Consider the following 20,955-nt stretch of genomic DNA (forward strand, 5'->3'; position numbering starts at 1 on the left):
TGAATAATGCTACTCTGAAACTGGTGTACAAATATTTGTTCCCTCAATTCTTGTTAAATAAAATTTTAGAACTGCCTTTAAGAGGTAGAGGGGACTAAGTTTAGAACCAAGAGACAGAAACAAGAGGATTTTGAATTAAGATTAAACATCTTGGGGCCGGGCATGGTGGCTCATACCTGTAATCCCAGCACTTCGGGAGGCCAAGATGGGCAGATCACTTGAGGCCAGGAGTTCGAGACCAACCTGGACAATTTGGCAAAATCCCCTCTTTACTAAAAATACAAAAATTAGGCATGGTGGTGGGTGCTCCTAATCCCAGCTACCTGGGAGTCTGAGGCCTCAGAATCACCTGGACCTGGGAGGCGGAGGTTGCAGTGAGCCGAGATCGCCCCACTGCACTCCAGCCTGGATGACAGAGTGAGACTGTGTCTCAAAAACAACAACAACAACAACAAAACCTCTTGGAAGTAACGCCTATGTCCTGTAGTTATAGAGAATGTAGCTTCCAGAGTGACTGGCCATCTATGGGATTTGACAAATATTAAAGATGAATAATATAGTAAGAGTGGTTCTTTTTACATCCTTTCCTTTCCTTTTGTTTTTAACTCTAGGCCTTCAAAACTAGCGTTAAGCTACAAAAATCCTGTCCCTGATTGTTGACCTTAATTTTATGACTATTAATTTTTTTAGAGATGATGTATTGCTCTGTTGCCCAGACTAGAGTGTAGTAGTGTGATCATAGCTCGCTGGAGCCTTGAACTCCTGGGCTCAAGCAATTTTCTCACCTTAGCCTCGACCTTAACTTTAAAATGAGGATTTGCTTCGAGAATGAGGAAACTTCACTTTTGAAACACCCAAGATCCTCAATAAACAGTGGGAGAAGTTTTGTTGTTGTCTTAAGAATAAATCATAATATGTATAATTTCGCTTTTGAAGGGTTTTTCTTTTTCATTTTTAGAGATAGGCTTTCGAGATACAGGTATGCTAAATCATCTTTGTCTTCCTTAAAGTAGCAACAACATTACACTTTTTATAAAATCAGCTATTTTAGGTAATAAACATTCAACCAGTTAATTTCTGATATGAGATAATAATGCAGCTGTGTTGAAATAGTATTTAAAGGTACAAAATTCCCCCCATTAAATTCTCAGTGACTTTCAAATTACTTCATCTGTAGGCATTTCATCTTCCCTCTCTGTACAGTGTGGTTTTGCACATATCACTTGAAGTTGTCATGGAGATAAACAGCTTACTCTGGGACATGTCTTGATCCTACTAGGACTGAATTGGGTGGAAATGTTGATAACTTAATTATTGAGTTATTGTGGCCTGAGAGAATTTATACACCTGTTGAATAACTTCTTTTTTAAGCATCTTATTCCCTCTTTTCAGGGAAAAAAAAAATTGAGACCACTGCCTGAGAAGTATGTTGAAGTGCTTGTATGCAATAGATATAACCCTAATCTGCCTTGTTCATAGTGTTATAGTTTTTCCATTTTGAAATATTTTACAAATAAAAAAGGCAAAATGTAATATATCCAATTCAGTATTACTAAGATCACACTATTATAAATTTTAGGTTTATGGTGAAAGAATAAAAATGAAAGAATGAGAATGTTAATTGCATGATAATGTTTTACTTACATTCTGGTTCAAGAGTTTCTGAAATTGCATTTGCTGAAAGATGACAGAGCTACGGTTCCAACTCTGGCATACTTAAAGGTGGGAATGGAAGTGTTTTTTTCCCAGGAATCCTGATAAATTATTGCTTGTTTTGTCAACTCATTCTTGGTTAATCAAGAATATTGCTAATAGATTTTTCACACCTTTTCAGCTATGCAGAAGGGAAAATAAAATGCCCAGTTTGATAATAAGTGGAAAACAGCTGGGGTCAGCACTCAAGATTCCAGGGAAATGAGCTTGGCAAGAGTAATTAAGACGGTGGTTCTCAACTCTGGCTGCATAAAAGAATCTCAGGCATCAGCATTTTTAATCTCGCCAAGTGAATCCAAGTCAAGGTTGAGAGCCACTGATACAAGAGGAATTGGAAAGGGAAACTGAGTTAGGAGAGTATTTTGATAGTCTAATTTAGAAATAATCAAGACTTCAATTAGAAAATTAGCAGTGAGATATCTAGAACTAGAAACTACAGGACTTCGTTTCCATTCAAGGGAGAAAAATGAAGCAAAGATGTCATCTTAGAAGTGATGTTTGTAACTTTGCAACTGGGTGAGGTTGCCATTGAGGAGGACCAGGTAGAAATCTTGGAGAGTTATCCACATTTGTGGGTGGAAGAAGGTTTAAAAAACAACAATAATAATAAGGAGAATGAGTTGACTATGGTGTCAGAGGCTATGGACTGAGAATTTTCAGGTATTTTCATGAATATCTCAAGAGCAATTAAGAACACTATGGTGATACAAAGTATAGAAAGCTTCATAAATGTTTTCAAACATACTACTTTTTTGGAAATATTTTCTTAAATATATACTTATTGGGTATCTTCAAAGTTGTACTTTGTAAAGGTACAACTCTACAAAGTTGTAGTCTTGGGATCGAAGAAAGGCAACCAGACTTAGGAAACAGGAAACAAACTTATGAAACAGACTTATGAAACCAGACTTACGAAACAGGACACATAGGTTGTGGTCCCAGCTCTCCCCCTTCTAGCCTGCTGACCTTGGGTATGCCACTAGCCCAGTTCTTATTTTCCTAATCTGATAAATGGGGATGACAGTGTGTGCTCCGCCTACTGCAAAGTTTGTTATTCCCTTTAACTTAGACAGCAAATGTGAAAATGTGTTCTTAAATATATAGAGAATTATACCAATAATGTGTTGTAGTGGTAACCTTTTTGCTGATGTTCATAAGCACTTTAGTACTGAGACACTTTGGACAGTTTGTATTCCCGGCGAAGAGGTAGCATAACACTAGTCTCAGGTAATCCTCTCTTGGGGGAGCTCACCATCCCACAGGGAGGATGAGATAAGGAAATAAATAGCTGTAAACATACGGGCATACATCATATGAAGGCAGGAATTGTATTGCTAATGTATTCCTAGTGCTTGAAACCTGGTAGGCTGTCCTAATATTGATGGTATAATGTAATACAAGGTGAAAAGCCATTTAAGTAAAATGCAATGGTAATTTTGAGAAAGGAGAGATTCTAAACCTGGCACATTGCCTGGATCATAGTCATAGACAAATATATGATGAATTAACGCATAACAGTTGGGGAAGGGGTGCCTTGCCCCAGAAAGCTACTTTGGTTAGTGTGCAGCAAGAAGAAGTTGAAATCAGATCAGATACAAAATTTAGAATTAGCAGCAAAGGAAAAAAATGGTTTTTAAATCTAGAAGACTCTAAACTACTCAAAGCCAAGTCCATGAAAGTCAGAGAAAACGGTGAGGGTCAGAGGAGAAGCCCTCTGGAATGGTGGTATACTCAAGCCGATCATTTATTCACTGTTTTGGTTACAATTGCATCTCACACAAGAGCAAGGTGTTGCTTGTATTCAGATGTGTACTGGTAATCCATGTACTGCAATGTTCTATTTTAAATGTGGCGAGTGAAAGGACTCTCACCATGTCATCTTCCGTCTGTAGGAATAGATAATCTCTATGAGAGGGCGCTTCACATCCGCAAACTCCTCCTGACTTTGCCCAGGTCGGTCCTTATAGTGATGAGATACCTCTTTGCCTTCCTCAATCAGTAAGTACCTGAATGCTCTAACAAAAGGCCCATCTGAATTCTGTCTTTGTTCTTGGATCCTGCAAAATGTACATTGGGTTCCATTTATCAGCAGCGTCAAAGAGAAAAATGATTGAATGTAGACTGAAGGTACATTTTTCCTTAGCAGATCAGCGTCATTGATAGATGAAAGCCCTACCCTGGATGTAGAAACTGTAGCCACAAATGCAAAGATATTTAAATATTACTTTAAAAAAAAAAAAAAAAAAAAACACTTTTCAGTGAAAAGTGTTATTCAGTGTTTTTCCAACTTCCATCCAAAACTGTCATGAATGTTTTTGTCAAAATGATGGAAACTGGCTGTTCGTTGCGGAAAATTTCTGTGACTTTTTAATATTGTAGTTGGGGATGGAAGAAAATCATAGATGGGAGCTGTACACAGATCCAAAAAAGAATTTCTGCAAATTCACTGTAATGAGACCTTATCAAGAAGAAAATACCTCAAAATGTTCTCTTAAACAAAGTAACAAATCTTTTAAATTACTACATAATTTTCAAAGAACTTTATTCTTTTAATTTCGGCAGCTTGATTTTCAGCTATGCTACTTCCTGCTGTATGGGTTCCGTTATAAGAACAGCTTCCCCACGTCCTACTAAGAATCCCCTTGCTATTCAGCATTTCAGTTAAGCAGCTGGAAATAAAGAAATGCAGGGGCATCAACTTCTTGAATAAACTTGGGGAAATGCCTTCTCATGCTAGCATGGATTCTCCTTTCCTAAAATTCGGGTATTTTCTTTTCGGTATTTCATGGGACGTTTGGAGTTCTCAAAAGCCACGGTGACTTATTACAATCCTGCTGACTAGTCCTGAAATCATAACCCCTCAGCTTGACCCCGGGAGCCAAGTATCATACAATAGGGAAATGTTGGCAGAGAACCATACAGAAAGAAACTCTACTGCTGACCTGTGGTGCCTAAAACATTCACAGATGACAGTAGCAACCCCTTGGTACATTAATCACCATCAGAAATAAGCAGTATCTAGAGAGATAGGTTTAAACTATGTTTAGGCTAGACGCTGTACATTTTTACCTTTAAGGAAACACAGTCACTCAGGCAGTTTTAAAAATCCAGAGGCTTGCCTGCCCCGCCACGCACCACCACCATACCCCAGGATGGAGTACCTTGCATTCCTACTGGCCCCCTCCATACCATTCCTACCAAATCTTCCTGACATACCTGAACAAAATCCTCTGTGAACTAATAATCCATAATGGACTAGGAAAGCAGTCTGTTAATTAAGAAAGTTCTCAAAACCTGAACCTAACTCCTTACGCATCTCAGAAGAATGGCAAATGCACCATGGGTGTTGCTGGCATTGCTTCCAGTGGTGCTACCCAGAGGCCCTCTGGCTGGTTGCACCTGCCTTCACGCAGACACAAGGGCCCAGCCTCTAGGGCAGGATGCTTGGGATGGGGATTGTGAAAAGAGAGATAAGCTATTATTTTACTGCAGAATCAAAACTTGGAAATAACATTTTTACATCACGTTTTTGTTTGCAAGCCAGCACTAAAGACCCAGAAAGATTAACTGTGACTGTCTCCACTGAGCTGAAGTGTGTCTTTTGGAAATTAGGCCATTCTTATTCAGAATCTCCATTTTCAAGATGATCTGTAACATGATCATTTACTGTTATTGTGAATTTTTTAAAATATTGTGTGTTTGAGAAATGGCAGAAGGGAAAAACATATGTTAGCTGTGGAAATTATGCTTTTGTATTTTCTACTTTCTAGACTATCTTATTTCCAAAAAAAAGGGTAAAGTATGTCATGTGGTATCTCAGTTTCTTTGTATCTGTCATCATCTCACAAAGGTAGTTGAGTCTCCTTTTTCTCCTTCCATTTGTCATATGTTCACCTGGATTTTACATTTCCTTTCAAGACTGACATTCTATACACTGAAAGATAACATATCTAAACTCTCCCTAGAACGGGGAGCATAGCAATAAAGAGCTGGCTTATTTTGAATCACTGTGAAAATATTTCACAAATACCCATTGAATAGAATGTAGAAATTAGTACAAGACAACTGGAAATCTCCCCTACAGTTTGCAAGCGTTGCATAGAGTAAGAGAATTGAGGATTCTTTTCCCCTTTTCTTGTATTTGTAACGGCTTCTGTGACACTGGTTGTCACCTAGCATTGATTGTCTTACCCAAAAGCAGATTATGAAGCCTGGAGTTATTTGCTCCTTTCAGTAGTTACAAAGAAAAGGTTCTTTGTTTTCTTCTATGCTTTCCCCAAGATTTATAGGAGAAAACTAAAAATCTGAGATATATTTGAATGGAGAGAAGACAATTTTAAAGACATCTATAAAGCTTTATGGAAATCCTTACTGTGTATCCCAAATTTACTTGAGGAGCATTTAGAGCCTGACTGTCAAATTTGCAAATAAAACTCGTTTACGTGATCCTGGTCTCCATTGTAGTAAGTATTATATTAAACCCCCTCCTGACTTTGAAAAATGCAATTAAGCAAATAGGACTTAGAATCCCCTCTCAGTTTCTACTTTGTTAAGGTCATATGTCATTTCACTTTCTTTGGAGTTTGCTGAGCCAACTTAAAGTTGAAGTATCTTATTAAAGTATTGAAGTGTCTTCTTATTAAACATGTATGCCCTGTTCTTCTCTTTGTTCTTTTATAACTCCTTTCTTGTTTCCTTTTGTAGTCTATCACAGTACAGCGATGAGAATATGATGGACCCTTATAACCTGGCCATTTGCTTTGGCCCAACATTGATGCCTGTCCCAGAAATACAGGATCAAGTGTCTTGCCAAGCACATGTGAATGAAATTATCAAAACCATCATCATCCACCATGAGACTATTTTCCCAGATGCTAAAGAGCTGGACGGCCCTGTTTATGAGAAATGTATGGCTGGAGATGACTATTGGTAAGTCTAAGACTTGTAGTCCTCTTCTCCCACCGAAAATTATGGAAATATACCTATCCATTTGATTAGAAGAAAGAGTTTCCTATAAGCCACCAATGCTTCCAACTTAAAAGGAAGAAGCAGTAACACTTGAGATAAATTTTAGAATACTAAGACTCATGGAAACTCATATTTATCCCTCTCTTTTCTGCAAGGACTCTTATCTTTTAAATAAATCTACCCTATCATGGTTTTGATAGAGAAAAAGACTTCTGTTATTATGTAGAGCTATATTAACTTTTATCATTACATTAAATAAAGAAAAGATAACAGATTGACATTTTATTTTTCAGTCTAAATCAGAGGTTTTGGTTGCATATAAAATGTTTTTAAATTCTCATTTTAAAGGAGCCCTGTCAACCAAATGTGTTTTCATTCTTATTTTTGTTTTCACTCTTACGAATATAATTCTAACTATAATTATAGTTAGACCTTTAGGTCATTTTGAGTAAATTTATTATATTCATGTATTTTTGAGATAAAATTTTTAGCATGGCAGTATTGCCTCCCATTCCATCCATGTTGCTGCAAATGAGAGGATCTCATTCTTTTTTATGGCTGAATAATATTCCATTGTGTAGATATACCATAATTTCTTTAATCCATTCATTCGTTGATAGACACGTAGGTTGTTTTCACATCTTGGCTATTGTGACTAATGCTACAATAAATATGGGAGTGCAGATATCTCTTCAATACACTGATTTCCTTTCTTTTGGATGTATACCTAGCAGTGAAGGTCATTATGTTAAGTGACATAAGCCAGGCAGGAAAGACAAATATCACATGTTCTTACTCATACGTGGAGCTAAAAGAGTGGATCTCATAGAGTAGAGAGTAGAATGGTGGTTACCAAAGGCTAGGAAAGGAAGGGGAATAGAAAGGATGAAGAGAAGTTGGTTAAGGGCTATAAAAATACAGTTAGATAGAAAGAATAAGACGGGTGCAGTGGCTTGTGCCTGTAGTCCCAGATATTTGAGAAGCTGATGCTGGAAGATCATTTGAGCCCAGGAGTTTAAGGCTGCAGTGAGCTCTGATCACACCACTGCATTCCAGCCTGAGCAACAAAACAAGACCCTGTCTCTAAAAAAGAAAAAACAAAGGCCGGGCGCAGTGACTCATGCCTATAATCCCAGCACTTTGGGAGGCTGAGGCAGGCAGATCACTTGAGGTCAGGAGTTAGAGACCAGCCTGGCCAACATGGTGAAACCCCGTCTCTACTAAAAATACAAAAATTAGCCAGGCGTGATGGTGCATGCCTATAGTCCCAGCTACTCCAGAGGCTGAGTCAGGGGAATCACTTGAACATGGGAGGCAGAGGTTGCAGTGAGCCAAGTTCATGCCACTGCACTCCAACCTAGGTGACAGAGCAAGACTCTGTCTCAAAAAACTAAAAAAATTTAGAAGGAATAAGCTTTAGTATTCAGTAGTACAGTAGGAAAATTATAGTTAACAATAATGTATTATATATTTAAGAACAGAAGAATTGTAAGGTTCCCAACATGAAGAAAAAATAAATGTTTGAGGTGATGGATATCCCAGTTACCCAGATTTGATCATTACACATTGTATATGGGTATCAAAATATCACATGTGCCCCTAAAATATGTACAACTGTTATATATCAATTAAAAAATAGCATAGAAACTTCCATTTCTTGAGCCCCTATTACATCTCAGCTGCTTAGCGCATGTTATCTCTTTTATTTAGCATAACCACTCTACCAAGTAAGTTAAGAAAGGCCAAGGAGCCTTCCAATGATTACTAGTAAATCAAGGTTAGGTGTGTGAGATTCCAGAGCACACATGAGTCTCCTCACTCAGCAGCCTCCCTGCCCACCTCAGAAACTGCCCTGTGCAGCTGGGATTCAAGAGAGGCTGGAAATAGGTTTGTCTAAATCCCTCCTTCTGGACCCTGCTCACAACACTTTCTTTCCCATTTTCTTACCAAAGATTAAGTAGAAATGGAATGAGTAGCTGATAATTAAATAACTAAAAGTAGTTTTTTTTTTACTTGAATCATAGTATGGTCATATGCCTTAAGAAAACTGAGTGGACTATTTCCAGAAGTACTGTTTTCTAAATTAAGAGCGAAACATACTAGATTCCAGTTCTGTAGCATATTGACCAACTTTACACATGAAGTTCAATTCAAAATATTTACTTGAGTACTTACTATGGGCAAGATACTGACTGAGCTTGGCTCTGGGAAGGTAAATGAATGCAACTCAACCCTGCTAAGACACATGATTTTATTTTCATCATTGTATTTGTTTTAAGGCCAGTACCAAAGGTATGGTTAGCATTTTTTTTTTTTTTTTGGAGACAAAGTTTCACTCTGCTGCCAGGCTAGAGCGCTGTGGCGCAATCTCAACTCACTGCAACCTCTGCCTCCCGGGTTCAAGTGATTATCCTGCCTCACCTCCCAAGTAGCTGGGATTACAGGCGTCCACCACCATGCCCAGCTAATTTTTGTATTTTTAGTGGAGACAGGGTTTCACCATGTTGGCCAGGCTGGTCTCGAACTCCTGACCTCAGGTGATCTGCCCACCTTGGCCTCCCGAAGTGCTGGGATTACAGGCATGAGCCACTGTGCCTGGCCTGGTTAGCATTTTTAAATATTAGGGCTATGTCATTAAGCTCTGCTGTCTTGTTCATTTTATAAAAGAGCAAGTTTGTAGATGTCTGGTCAATATTATTTGATGTGTATTATATTCTAGGACATTTTGTGATCGCTACTTTTTCCAAACAGAGTAAAAGTCCTATGATAGTGTTGCAGCCAGTAACGTATGCTTGACGGTGTCCATCTTTTTAAACATAGTGTTTTCTATGGGTACTGCTCATTTTAAACAGGAAGTCAGCAGTGTAGTAGTTATACTTGTCGCCCAACATCAGAAATGTAGATGGGCTTTTACAGTAATATTAGGTTTATATTTGTGGCCCATGTATTCCATTTATCAGCATGCATTTGAGGATTGCTGGTGACAGTGTTAAGGGATAAGTTTTAAAAGAGGATAAAATCATGATTCTCATACAGATATGCAATGGACATGTGTCAAGAAAGATGGCAAAGATGCCACAACCAGTTCAAAGGAGACATCAAAGAACCACCAATTTATATGTAGTAAAGGAACAGCGAAATGAATTTGTAAAAACTGGTCTATCCATAAGGCAATAATCATATTCTACCAGAATTCAACAATTTGTATTTCTGTGGATAAGAATTACTTATAATGCTATCCATTTTCTACAAGTTAACTTCTGTCTTTATAGAGTTGTAAAATAACCTAGTCAAAGATGAATGTGTGTATCTAATATATAATTCCCATAGGACAGCATAATCAATGGAGGCACCAGGATTCCGTTGACAGACTATCCAGTTACTCTTTTGCCCTTATAGAGTCTTATAGTTTTTATTACAGTAGCAATTGCTCATCATAAAAATTATCTCAGGCTGGGCGTGGTGGCTCACGCCTGTAATCCTAGCTCTTTGGGAGGCCAAGGCAGGAGGATTGCTTAAGCCCAGGAGTTCAAGACCAGTCCAGACAAAATAATGAGACCCTCATCTTTACAAAATATTTAAAAATTAGCCAGGTGTGGTGGCACACACCTGTTGTCCCAGCTACTTGGGAGGCTGAGGTGGGAGGATCACTTGAGCCTGGGAGGCAGAGGTTTCAGTGAGCCAAGATCACACCACTGCACTCCAGCCTAGGCAGCAGTGCAAGACCCTGTCTCAAAAAATTTTTGTCTATTTTAATTTCATATGAATTTCCATTTGTATTCTACAGCGACAGCCCATACAGTGAGCACGGTACATTGGAGGAAGTGGACCAAGATGCTGGTACAGAGCCCCACACAAGCGAAGATGGTATGCTCTGCCCTTATGCTATTATAAAACCTGTCTTTATATCCCTATTGTAAACATTGTTTCTATTAAAATTTTAGAGGCAAAGCACAGTGGCTCCCACCAATAATCCCAGCACTTTGGGAAGCCAAGGTTGGAGGATCACTTGAGCCCAGGAGTTCAACACCAGCCTGTGCAACATAGTGAGATCCCATCTCTATTAAAAAAAAATACAAAAAATTAGCCGGGCATGGTGATGTGCACCTGTAGTCCTAGCTACTCAGGAGGGTGTGGTGGGAGGATCGCATGAGCCCAGGAGTTCTAGACTACAGTGAACTAGGATAACACCACTGCCCTTCAGCCTGGACAACAGAACAGACCCCATCTCAAAAACAAACAAAAAAACAAACAAACAAAAACTAATAGATAAAAAAATTCATAAAATATGCGTAAGGTATAAAAAATAACATTACAGTGAAAACCAATGGAACCACCACCAAGCTTAAGAACAAAGACATATTATTTCCTTTGCACTTCCCTGACCCGACTGCTTTACTTACCCCCTCAGGAGAACCACTATGTTCGTGTTTTTAAATAGTTTCTTGTTTCCTTTTCTATTTTCTTAAATCTTCTATAAGTGGGATCATACTGTATATATTTTTCATGAGATTTTTCTATTCAGTATTATGTTCTTGATGTTCATCTGTGCAGTTTCTTTTGTTTGACTGTTTATTTTCCCACTGTATAATATTCCATTGTATGTATCTATTCCGTTCTTGATGAAAATGTGAGGTATTTGCTACTTGTTGCTATTAAGAACAGTGCTACTATGCACTGTTAGGAACATTTTGAACATGTCTCCTACCGAAAATGTACAGGAGTTTCTCTAGAATGTATGCCTAGGAGTAAACATGTCTTCAGCTTTACTCTATACTGTCAAACCATTTTCATGAAGACAGTTGCTACTTACAGTTTCCCAGAGAAGGGGACATGCCGTGCCATGGGAGGCTACCGGGGGAAGCACCAGGAGGCAGAGGGAGAGTGAAGACCTTGGTGTGCTTTCCACGGGAAGGAATGGGTGAGGCAGGGTAAGCAGCTTTAGGGTGGGCTAGTTGGAATAATTTCAGCAGGCTCTGGGGCATTAGGGGATGTCCCAGGTTGTCTGGTACCTGGCCCTGGGGTGCTGAGAATACAGCAGCAGTGGCCTGGAGTGGGAGAGCCTGATCATCAAGGTGGTGGGGTGTTGGCTCCAATGGGCACGTTGGTGTCTGAAAAGTTGGCTTGTGGGTGAGTTGTTTACTAACCCTAGAGGGACTGTCCCTCCAAGGTCAGCAAGGCCCCAGATGTCAGAAGATAAAAGACATGGTTGATAATGTGTTTATTTATCTTTTGTAAAATTCCTGTCAAGTCTTTTGCCCATTTTTCTATTGAGTTTTCTGGGTTCTTTTTGTTTGGTTTCGCTTGGTTTTGTATTTGGTTGTTTTTCTGTTTGATATGTGAGAGTTCTTTGTGGGTCCACATCAGGTCCTTTATTGGGTATATGCTTTGCAGATATCTGCAGCTGCTCTGTAGCTTTGCTTTTCAAATGCTTATTATGTCGTTTGCTAAACAGAAGATCTTAATTTTAAAGTAGTTAAATTTATCAATCTTTTCCTTCATGGTCATTTTACTTTGCATTTCCTTTAAGAAATCCTTCTGTGTCTTGAGGTAATAAATAATTCTCCCATATTCTCTTATTTTATTTTGGTAAGAACACTTAAATGTGCAGTACCTTAGCGTTGACCATAGGTATAGTGTTATATGGCAGATCTCTAGAGCTTGTTCACCTTGCTTGACTGAAACTTTATTCCTACTTATTAGTAACTTCCCATTTTCCCCTTCCCCCAGCCTCTGGCAACTACCATTCCACCCTTTGATTCTATGAATTGGATTCTTTTAGATACCTCATATAAGTGAACTTACCTAGTATTTGTCTTTCTGTGTCTGGCTTATTTCACTTAGCAAAATGTCCTCCAGGTTCATCCATGCTGTCACATATGTCAGGATTTCCTTCTTTTTACAGTCTGAATAGAATTCCATTGTATTGACCTATATTTTCTTTATCCATTCATCTGCCCATGGACATTTAGGCCATTTCTACCTCTTGGCTATTGTGAATAGTGCTGAAATGAACATAGGATTGCTAATATCTCTTCAAGATCCTGATTTCAGTTTTTTTGGATAAATACCTGGAAGTAGGATTGTTGGGTCTCATGGTAGTTCTATTTTTCAGTTTCTGAGGAATCTCTGTACTGTTTTCTAAAGCAACCGTGCCATTTTGTATTCCCATCAGCAGTGTACAAAGGTTTCAATTTCTCCACATCCTTGGCAATGCTTATCTTTTCTTTTTGTTTTTGTTTTTTGTTTTTGAGACAGGGTCTCACTCTGTCACCCAGGCTGGAGTACAGTGGCATGATCTTGGCTCACTACAGCCTGGACTTCCCGGCTCCAGTGATCCTCCCACCTCAGCCTCCCAAGTGGCTGGGACTAGAGGCACATTCTACCACACCCAGCTAATTTTTTGTAGAGGTGGGGTTTTGCCACGTTCCCTAGGCTGGTCTTGAACTCCTGAGCTCAAGCCATTTACCCGCCTTGGCCTCCCAAAGTGCTGAGATTATAGGCATAAGCCGTTGTGTCCAGCCAACACTTGTTATCTTTTGTTTGTCTTATTTGTTTCCTAACACGGTGGGATAACCTCATTTGTGGCTTTGATTTGCATTCTCCTGATGATTAGTGATATTCAGCATTTTAAAATATACGTGTTGGCTGTTTATATGTCTTCTTTGGTGCCTTATTTATTTATTTATTTAGAGATGGAGTCTGTCTGTCGTCCAGGCTGGAGTGCAGTGGCATGATCTCAGCTCACTGCAACCTCCACATCCTATGTTCAAGTGACTCTCCTGCCTCAGCCTCACGAGTAGCTGGGACTACAGGCATGGCTAATTTTTGTATTTTTAGTAGAGACGGCATTTCACCATGTTGGTCAGGCTGGTCTCAAACTCCTGACCTCAAGTGATCCACGCACCTAAGCCTCCAAAAGTGATGGGATTACAGGCATGAGCCACTGCATCCGGCCCCATATTCTTTTAAATCCTTTAAGGTTTTGCTTTCACACGTACGTCTTTATTCCACCAGCAATTTATTTGGGGGCATGGGATCAGGTAGGGATCCATTCCCTTTTTCTTTATATGGATACATAATTGTTGCAATTATCTCAGCATTAATTGTCCTTTCTCCACAGCTCTACATCTTTGTCATAAATAAAGTGTCTTCTTTGTGTGAATTTCCTCCTGGGCTCTGTTCCTTTCTACTGGTCTGTGTGTCTATCCCTACATCGCTGTCCTAATTTTGATATCTTTTAATAAATCTTAATAGTTCATAAAGCAACACCTCTGCTTTGTAATAATTCTTGGCTCTTTGCAATTCCACTTAAATTTTAGACTCAGTTTTTCAAGTTCTTCAGACAAACAAACAAACCTTCTAAAGCCCAACTGGAGTTCTGATTGCCTTTGTATTAATTCTACATATATTAATATGGAGAGAATTGATATCTTTACAATATTCAATATTCCAGTGCAGGAACATATTTCCAGTTATTTAATGTCTCCCAAATAAACTTTTTATTCTTTCTCTGTACAGATGTTTTTCATTTTCTAACTTAAGTTTAAGGCTTAGCATTCACTTTCAACACTTTTTACTTTTTAATATAAACATTTAAAGCTGTCCGTTTTCTCTTAGTACTTCTTTAGCTATACGCACAAATTCTTTTTTTATCTCTTCAGCTGTAACTAATCTGCTTTAAGCATATCCATTGAATTTTTATTTTTAAATATTCTTTTTTTTTTTTTTTTTTTTTTCCTGAGGCGGAGTTTTGCTTTTCTTGCCCAGGCTGGAGTGCAGTGGCACAATCTCGGCTCACTGCAAACTCCGCCTCCCAGGTTCAAGTGATTCTCCTGCCTCAGCCTCCCAAGTAGCTGAGATTACAGGCTTGTGCCACCATGCCCAGCTAATTTTTGTATTTTAAAAGAGACGGGGTTTCACCATGTTGGGCAGGCTGGTCTCAGACACCTGACCTCAGGTGATCCCCCTGCCTCAGCCTCCCAAAGTGCTGGGATTACAGGCGTGAGCCACTGCGCCCAGCCTTTAAATATTATTTCTTTCTACAAGTTGTATTTGGTGTGCTTTTATGTCTGCTGCTTGATCATTTTTTATAGTCTCTTGCCGTTTATTCATCAGCGCTTTCTATCAGAATATGTGTCTGATAATTTTCATATGTCTTCCCAAATTTGTTTTGTTGGCTCTCACTCATTGAGTCTTATTTTCCACTGTGTTTATAAATTTTGTACAGATTTCTTGGAACTTCAGGCTCAGTGGAAGGTAGATTCTTCCAGAGAGGGTTTTCATATACTTCTGCCTGGGTTACAACCAGCCTGGGACAACACTGAATTTTTGGCTTGAAGTTTGTCAAACTACCCTGGTAGTGCAAATTTAAACCGCAAACCTACCTGAGAACTGGAATGTGGATGGGATTCTCAGATGATTTGTGTCAAGGGTTTAAGATAGAGTATTTCCTTAATGGGAGTGGAGGGTGGGGGAGATGGTTACTATCTATGGAGAGGTATTGAAAGCTACAAGGGGATAAGATTTCTAGAACTAGATGTTTTAGAACTAGAAGTATTGTAGAAAGTTCTACAACACTAGAGTGAAGTTCATTCTGAAACTGAGGGTGTAATTTTCTGAGGATGGGGAGGAGGGAAAGAGCTTAGATTCCTAACACGGAGCAAGCCCTGGACTTAATCTCCTATGAAAAAAAATTTAAAAGCTTAAGGTGACCAGGCTAGAACAGTGCCCTCAAGGCAAAATCTGACTCATGTTGTAATGTTCTGCTTACCTCTCTGGGTTCCCACTTTCATTGCATTTTGGTCTTTAGTATTCTTTCCTGTCTTGATAGCTTACTAATGCAATTACAAACGTTGGTTGTTTGCTTTTAAATCCGGCATTTTTCATTGATTCTAGCAGGAGGGTAATTAAGTTGTCTAGTGTCCAAAATCTGCTAAAAAAGAAAGTTTCTTTGTGTCTTTTTTTTTTTTCTGTGAGATAGGGTTGCACTCTGTTGCCCAGGCTGGAGTACACAATCTTGTGTATTGTGTATCAAGTGGCACAATCTTGGCTCACTGCAGCCTCAACCTCCTGGGGCCAAGTGATCCTCCCACCTCAGCCACCTGAGTAACTGGGACCATAGGCATGCACCACCATGCCTGGCTAATTTTGTATTTTTTGTAGAGACAGGGTTTCCCTATGTTGCCCAGGCTGCTCTCAAACTCCTGGGCTCGAACGATCCTTCTGGGATCCAAAGTGCCGGGATTAGAGGCATGAGCCCCCCATGCCCCGCCTTCTTTGTGTCTTTAGAAGTAAAATCAGTTGATATTTTCTGAACTTAATTTACAAGACATCCTTTAAAGTGAGAGCTTCTATTTCTGTGATGTTGCTCTTTTTTTTTTTCTTTTCCTTTAGAGACAGGGCCTTCCTGTGTGCCCAGGGTAGTTTCAAACTCCTGGCCTCAAGCAGTCCTCCTGCCTCAGCCTCCCAAAATGCTGGGATTACAGGCGTGAGCCACCGTGCCCAGCCTGTGATGTTGCTTTTGAAAGTCTCCGAGTCCTACTTCTGCCACCATCCTTTCTTTTGGGTTTCTTTGTTTCTCTGCATGGTTTATTTCTGTTTCACTGCTGCCTTCTCTTAGGTGTTTCCGTGCTTTCCCCAGAGGCCAGAAAAGCCAGGACAAAGCCAGCCGTCTCTCTTCCCAAACATGAATCTCACCATCATGCCATCTGCCTTTTACCTCTTGGCTATAAGAGAGCTTTACTGAGTGCTATGTTTAGATAACATTTTGACCATGTTCACCTGATTTTTCTGGAAAGAAAAACATTGCTTACAAAGGACAGATACTCTCACCCACAGCCAACCTCCAAAGTCCTGTAACTAAATTAATAAGACTATCAGTTATCCTTTGATTGCTGAGATATTGTATTTTTTTCTCTGTCATGGATCACTAGAGAGAGTAGCTTTTGTTTCTGAAAGACAGGCTGTCACAGAACAAAACCACAAGGACAGTGGGTAACAGATCTAGCAGGAAAAATGTCAGCAACAGCAAGGTTCCAAAGAGAAAGTGTGATCACATTTTATATAACATTACAAGAAATGGAAATATAAGACTTGACAGCACCGGGCAGTCAGGGAATCAACTGTGCTGAATTGTGTTCCCTTTTGCACAAAATTATATTACCCATGCAGGAAAACTAAGTGATCATGTTGCACTCTCACTATTATTGTTATTGATAGCAGCAGTAGCAGCATTCTATGAAGTCTCTGCAGGACCTTGAAGTACTGCGAGGCACTCTGTATGAAAGAGGCATAGTGTACCGTGCCCTGAGATTGATTTGCTCTGCAATGACCAGACTAAGATGTGTGTAAATAGCTTATTGATTGACACTTGACTGTGAAATGGCTCTCACGGGAGTAGAAAGAGTAAAAATAATGAAATTGTTGAGAATTACTAGTTGATGTACTAGGATTGCCAATAAAACGTTCTGCTGATTTATCTGGTCATCCTGCTATAACCTGACCACATTTGAATAAATAAGCAGAGTCTGATAATCCTGATGCTTGTTTCAAAAAAATGGCGCGGTGACTCACGCCTGTAATCCCAGCACTTTGGGAGGCCGAGGCGGATGGATCACAAAGTCAAGAGATCAAGACCATCCTGGCCAACTTGGTGAAACCCCATCTCCACTAAAAATACAAAAATTATCAGGGCATGGTAGCACGTGCCTGCAGTCCCAGCTACTTGGGAGGCTGAGGCAGGAGAATCGCTTGAACCCGGGAGGTTGAGGTCACGGTGAGCCAAGATAAAATAAAAATAGTAAGAGGAGATGAAGAGGTCATGATTGTGAAATTATAATAAAATTTGTATATATCTGTTAAATAGTCTTAACTATGTTGAATGGCCAGCATTGACAGTGTGTGATTGAATGTCATTAAAAAACATTAATGGTTCTGTCTTTATTTCTCTGTGACATAAGTATATGTAGACTGTATACTGTATCATGTGCTGGTATCTTTTAATTTTTTTAAGTAAAGCCAAATATAAATATGTGGGTGTGTTCACACAGGAATTTGCAAATTACATGTCCTGAAGTTCTTGTAAATAAATTAGCATGCCACGTCTGTAGTCCTAGCTACTTAGGAAGTTAGGGTGGGAGGATCGCTTGAGCCCAGGAGCTTGGGGTTACAGTGAGCAATGAGTGTGCTGCTATATCCGGCATGGGTGACAAAGTGAGACCCTGTCTCAAAAAAACCAAAAACTAGCATGTCTTCATTCTTCCATGGGATGTTTCTTTCTTTTTCATAGGAATAACTGGGGGACATATTTGGGTATCTGTCATCTCAAGTCAACCAGGATTTATTCTTCAAGTTTTGAACTATAATGAGATCATCCCCTTTAAATGTAAAGTTATAGTCCCTCCTCTATGAAGCAGACACGTAGATGTTTAATAAAGCTGCTATTTATATTGTTTTAGTAAAATATAATTTGGGGGAATACCAGAGTGTTAACATACAATCTAAAAGTTTTATTCAATTGCTAAAGGATTTATTTATTTATTTATTTTTATAGAAATGAGGTCTCACTCTGTTGCCCAGACTGGTCTCGAACTCCTGGGCAACCCAGTGATCCTCCTGCCTCGGCCTCCCAAAGTGCTGGGATTACGGGCAAGAGCCATGGCGCCCAGCCACTAAAAGATGTAACCTGTTGTTTTAAACATTATCCTTACGGCTACTTTGTTGGGAAGTCTGCTGTGCAGATTACAGTGTTATGGTTCTACGATACAAAATATTATTCACCTCAAACATTATCCACTAGAGGCCGGGCACCTATAATCCCAGCACTTTGGGAGGCCATGACTGGAAGATTGCTATGTTGCCCAGGAGTTTGAGATCAGCCTTGGCAATGTAGCAAGACCCTGTCACTATCTAAAAGAAAAAAAAAATAATCCAAAGCAAAAAGAAGGGGCATTTTTATCTTTATTTAAAATGTTTCGCTGAAATTTGGCGAGGGCCTTTATATAATAAGGTGAAGCCTAAGCTTTTCAATATTGTTGGTTTTTAATGCTTTTGCCTTCTATGTCCCAGAGAATTTTGAATTTATCAAATGAGAAAGAAGCCCAGCTGTCTGTCCAAGAATTTCTTATGCAATGATTACAAGTACAACAGCTATTGCAGTAAACTTTTGGAAGAATAAACTCTTAAATGGGAAGGTTTGCTACCAAAGGGAAATAGAAGACAACTTCCTGGGGAATTTTTGAGATAGGCAGGTTTTAATGTCTTCTGTGTACACATATTCTAGAGTATTTGGAAATGAAAACATGCTCAGTTTTTAGCAAATGATGTATTGTTCATTGCATACGCATATTCCTATAAGCATATGACCCTTGCCTTGGCCCCTTTTCGTCCTGTTTATTATTGAAGAGAAGTTTACTCACCTTTGTTGATTACAGGGCTAAGGATGAGGTATTTGTGGGAGACGGGAGCAAAAGACGGGGATCATAAGGCCTCGAATTGAGGAGCTTCTTGCTAAGATAAATCACAAAGAAACACCTCTTTGGTTACTGAGTTTGTCCTCCTGTTTGCCTTCAATATTTGTGGTCAGAATTAGATCAGAGCTGAATTCTAATTCTAAGCCTAGCAGTTGATATCTTTTTTTTTCTAACTTATTATTTTGAAATCATTGTAGAGTCACAAGCTGTTGTAAAAAAAACAATACAGAGAGATCTCGTATACCTTCTGCCAGGTTCTGTCAATGGTGATATCTTACAAAACTGTAATGTCATTTCACAAGCAGGAAATTGACAATGATACAAAACATTCACTATATAAATGCTTCACCAGTTTTACATGCACTCCTTTGTGTGTGTGTTTACTTAAATCTGTACAGTTTTATCACATGTATAGCTTTGTGTGACCACAACCGATAGTCACAATAACAAATGGCTCCATTACAAGGAACCCTCGTGCTACCCTTTATAGTCACGGCCACTTCCCTCCATCGCCTTCCCATCCCCAACCTCTGGCAACCACTAATATATTCTCCGTCTCTATAATTACGTCATTTGAAGAATGCTGTATAAATGGGATTGTATGGTATGCAATCTTTTGAGATTGGCTTTTTTTCACTCACCATCATTCCCTTGAATACCTTTTGATCTCAAGAAAAATAAAAATTTTGAATCTGTTTTTTTCATTTGGATAGAGGGCAGTTTAAGGTATATTTGTTTCATGGTTAAGATCCAAAATTTGTTACTGATACTAGAGAAAAAAAAAATTGGGATTACCGTCAGTGTTAGTATGAAGATCTGATAGTGCCAGAGAACACATGGGGAAATTGAATGTATTCACATGCTATTTATTGTGATTTTACTTGATTTTTTTTCTTAAATAAGCCAGTAAAGCATAAACTTCCTAATGTTCTGAGATGGCGATTTTTTTTCCATGTTGTAAATGGTATTAACGTGTTACAAGGAAATTCCATCAGTGTCATCCATCAGTGTCAAAATCATATTGAAGCAATTGTGGAGGATATTACAACTCAAGGAGAGATTTTATATATCTTATTGCAAAGTTTAAAGTATTTTTTATTTGACTGTCATTATATCTCTGGTAAGAGCTGTGGAAATGAAGATCCAATGTTCAGTTTTTCTTTGCCTGAAAAACCGATGACAGCAAGATAATGTTTTTCTGCATCTTTTTAAACAGCCTCTATTTTCTCCTGCCTTGATGATGTGTTGATGACTCTGTTCAGTCTAGATATTAAAATGGTCTTGATTATTTTCCAGCCTCATGTAGCCCTCACAGATAGGATACCATGCCTTCCTAACAACCCTGTTTCTCACTGTTTTCTGGTGTGTTCGTTGTAGAATGTGAGCCAATAGAAGCAATAGCCAAGTTTGACTATGTTGGGCGGTCCGCCAGAGAACTATCCTTCAAGAAGGGTGCCTCCCTGCTGCTGTATCACCGCGCATCTGAGGACTGGTGGGAAGGCAGGCACAACGGGATTGACGGGCTGGTGCCTCACCAGTATATAGTGGTGCAGGATATGTGAGTAGTCTCAACTTTGATTGCCTGAGTGCTCCCAATAGAGGACTCCAGCCATTGTTCTTAAACTGACCTTGGTCTTGTGAGAAAGGAGCAGAAGGGATTACAGAGATAAAACTTCAGAGCTAGGCACAGTTCCTCACCTTGCCAGTGGCTCTTTGCTAACAGTAAGTCAGGGCCCAGGAGGTCTGGAGCAACAACTCGGGGGAGACATCTTCTGAAGCTTTCAGATTCTTAGAAAAATAA

General features: G+C 39.2%; 1 protein-coding gene across 2 annotated transcripts in view; it reads left to right on the plus strand.

The window, feature by feature from the left end:
- SRGAP1 (SLIT-ROBO Rho GTPase activating protein 1) overlaps positions 1–20,955 on the plus strand; it is a 318,550-nt gene that overhangs the window by 278,008 nt on the left and 19,587 nt on the right. For both annotated transcript variants that reach the window (XM_003906716.5, XM_017945988.3), the window contains exons 16-19: positions 3,606–3,711; positions 6,418–6,642; positions 10,469–10,548; positions 20,532–20,712. In XM_003906716.5, coding sequence (XP_003906765.4) covers positions 3,606–3,711; positions 6,418–6,642; positions 10,469–10,548; positions 20,532–20,712 — 592 coding nt within the window. The remainder of the gene's footprint in view (positions 1–3,605; positions 3,712–6,417; positions 6,643–10,468; positions 10,549–20,531; positions 20,713–20,955) is intronic.

Source organism: Papio anubis, chromosome 9 (assembly GCF_008728515.1).
Source record: "Papio anubis isolate 15944 chromosome 9, Panubis1.0, whole genome shotgun sequence".
Classification (NCBI taxonomy): domain Eukaryota; kingdom Metazoa; phylum Chordata; class Mammalia; order Primates; family Cercopithecidae; genus Papio; species Papio anubis.